Consider the following 3,473-nt stretch of genomic DNA (forward strand, 5'->3'; position numbering starts at 1 on the left):
TTAATTATCCCTATAAGCAATAAAAACAAAACAAAATTTAACGCACATGTGTTGCTTATCTAAAGTAAGTTTGGCTAATTGATTTGGTGGAATTGGATCATCGAATGTCAGCAGCAAAGACATTGTTTAATAAAGTGAGATTAAATAGCCTACATATTTGTTTTATTTTTTAAATACATTTAATTATTGCAGGTTTGCGTAATATTCTGAGTTTGCAGTTTACTATTTTTATTCATTTTGAGCAATACTGAATCTGTTTATAATAATAATGTTGTCTGATTGCAAGGTTGCATCATGATAATCTGATAAGTATTCATCTACGTCACATGTGGTTTTATCACACATAGCCTACATACTTACATTTGAATAGACAGCATCTAAAATGTAAATCATACACAAACTTTAAAGGCATAAAAATGTTTATGAATCTTTATCTAATCTATTAATTGGTTGGTTCATTCCATGTATTCATTCATTCATGATCAGGTATCCATCACATTGGCCTGTTTAAAAAGGGTTTGGACAAACAGAATTTGAACAAAGTGTTAATAGTTTTTTGTTTGTTTTTTCATCTGAACGCTTTTCCAGGAAAAAGTCAGATTTTAAAGGAATTAATTTATTTGTAAATTAGCCTTTAAATTAGTCAAATGTGTATTTTCAAGCATAATGTAATACATTTATTTCATAGACTTAAGGACTAGAGGAATGTGGTTTGTGGAAAGCAGGAAGTAGATTACTATTCAACTGTCTCACACCTGCTCATTCAGTGGCGTATACATATCCACTGAGGAATTTCAAAGGGGAGTAAACATAAATTCCAAAGGTGGGGGAAACCCAAATCAAGGGCTTAAAAGAGTGATCTAGCTTGAAGCTTTCAGATCTTTTCTCTGTGTGGATTACCACTCTCTTAACAACACTTTAATACTTTATGAGATACTGGACTACTTCCAAAGTTCAAAGATGGAAACAAAAATATGGATTTTGACCTTCGTTACACTCCTCATTTTTCAGGTGGAGACAGAGGCAGGTGAGTGATAGTGCTTTCAAGGAATATGCAATAGATCTTTTAAATTGAATGCGCTCTATTGAATGCGCTCTATTGAATACGCTCTATTGAATACGCATAATGATCCGCCAGCATGTTGTTATTTGACTCTTACTGTGAAAATGTGCTGATGAAATGTTGAGCAACTGCTTTAATATATATACATAACCCATTGATTGCATGGACTAGTATCACTTTAAAAATGAAGATTATGTTTCATGATCAAGGGTACAATTGTAGTACAAAAACAAGATGGATCTCATTACTTGTTCAGATATGGGCCTATCCTATAGCTGAATTTAAATTGAAACCCTTGTAGTAGCTGTCTTTTAAACTAATGCATGTTAAAGTCCTTAATGCTACACTACAATACCGTTTACTATTGTTTTGTCACTTTGGACATTAGTGGAAAGTTTGCCTGTAGATGTGTAAAGACGTGAATAACTCTTTCCCCTCTGTATCACAGGTAGTTGCTGCCTCAGTTACACTAAAAGACCCAGACGCTGTGCAGTTCTGAAAGGCTATGATATCCAAGCTATAACTGGCGGCTGTGATCTTGCAGCTATTATGTAAGTATTTTTTATTTTGCATACATGTTTGATGCACTCTAAGTAAGACAAATAATAAATGAGTATATATAATTTTACAAAAAAAAGTGCACAAAGGCAAAATGTGTTATATTATATAGTTTTGATTATTTCACCAATTGTGACAAACAGTAATAATACAGAATAAGTCTGTGTATTGTTAGGCGTGAATATATGGAAAAATAAGAAAAATTGAATGTGCATTGAATGTGCATTCCTAAGCTTTGTTATATTGCGTTTAAATCTAAAGCATTATCATTGGCGTTTATAACAGATTTTTTTTCTGATTTTGCAAAAATTCTTTCTTTGTATGTTTTGCGGGTTGTATTCGCAACGCCATAAATAAACTGTGTAGTCCTTTATTTTATGGACATAATAAGGATAATATTGTCTCTGGTGCTTGAGTTCATGGCATGTTATGTCATTGCAGCTTCCACACCGAAAAAGGAAAATCAATCTGCGCTGACCCTGCACAAAGTTGGACGCAAAGCAGAGTCGCGTGCTTAAAGTAAGAGAAAGTGACTTATCAATCACTTACACGAAAGAATGCAGTCTTATATTGTGTGCTTAAAAAAATAAATTAATGGAAAAAAAATGTTCTGTCCCCTATAGGATGAAAGCTGCAAGAGTGAAGGACACGGGCATTCGATATCCATTTTAAGAACTTGTTACTACTATGTATATATATATATATATATATATATATATATATATATATATATATATATATATATATATTCTTTATTGGCATTACTTAATTGCACTTTCTGTATTTCTGTATATAAACAGAATATTCTGTATATAAACAGAGTATTTATAGAGGGCGGAATACAAGCTACTATATAACTAGTTTGCTATGTATTTTAGACCTTTTTGTGTTTTTTTTGTGTGTTTTTTATTTTACTTTTTTACAAAGCAAAATAATTGAGAGCTTTTTGTATTGATAACTATCTCACTAATTCAGACCACTATGTTTTTTTTGTTGTTTTTTTACTAATTCAAATACTATTTAAAATGTTTCTTATAAAGAAATAATATATTTAAAGGAATTATATATTTGATAAGATTCTATCATTCACAAATGGTCTCTTGAACCTGTATTTTGGAATGTTGCCTTTGGTTACTCATTGCTGCCCTCTTCTGTTCAAGTCTTGCCACTGTGACAAAGTAGGAAATTTAGTTTTCCTCTTAATATAAAATTAAATAAACATTTTATGCAATTTTATATATAAATTGTTTGTTTTCTATTACATTTCACTTATATTTTCTATATTTACTGTATTTTTAAATAAAGGTCCTTTATTTCACTCTCAATTTCTGTGATGAACTACAGCAATACACTAGCACTACAATGAAAATTATTATACAATGGATTTTAGTTTAAAAAAAGTTTTTTTTTGTTTGTTTTTTTACAAATCAAAATATTTTAGAGCTCTTTTTATTGAGAATGGTTACTAACTATTCAATTACATTTTTGTAGGACTGCACGATAATGGTTAAACTGATAATCACGATTATTTTGCTAAAAAATGACAAGCACGATTGATATCAAGGAATCAATCAAACAGTCTTTGAAAAGGTTTAGATGTCAATGGAGTGAAAACACTTAAATGGATACTAAAAATCTTCGACTGGTAATATAATATGATTTTCCATAAAATAACACACCAAATACAAACCGCCAAGCATGTCATCAAGTTAAAATGAGCGTATTCAATCCTGTAAAAGACTGGACAATCTATAAGTGAAAGGATTTTGGAGCATAAAACATAGAATTTTGTCTAATAATTCTTTACCTGCACATTTAGCAAAAGTTAAGAATGGTTGTTTAAAAGAGCCTT

The 3,473-nt window shown here is 30.5% G+C and overlaps 1 protein-coding gene across 1 annotated transcript; it reads left to right on the top strand.

Annotated features, from left to right (window-relative positions):
• Positions 1–859: 859 nt before the first annotated feature.
• On the top strand, positions 860–2,946 carry ccl20b (chemokine (C-C motif) ligand 20b). The gene is made up of 5 exons (XM_082183355.1): positions 860–1,027; positions 1,512–1,614; positions 2,063–2,140; positions 2,245–2,307; positions 2,358–2,946. The coding sequence occupies exons 1-4, from the start codon at positions 961–963 to the stop codon at positions 2,291–2,293; spliced, it is 297 nt and encodes a 98-aa protein (XP_082039481.1). The 5' UTR covers positions 860–960; the 3' UTR covers positions 2,294–2,307; positions 2,358–2,946.
• The last annotated feature ends 527 nt before the right edge of the window (positions 2,947–3,473 follow it).

Source organism: Leuciscus leuciscus (assembly GCF_965113295.1).
Source record: "Leuciscus leuciscus genome assembly, chromosome: 11".
Lineage (NCBI taxonomy): Eukaryota > Metazoa > Chordata > Actinopteri > Cypriniformes > Leuciscidae > Leuciscus > Leuciscus leuciscus.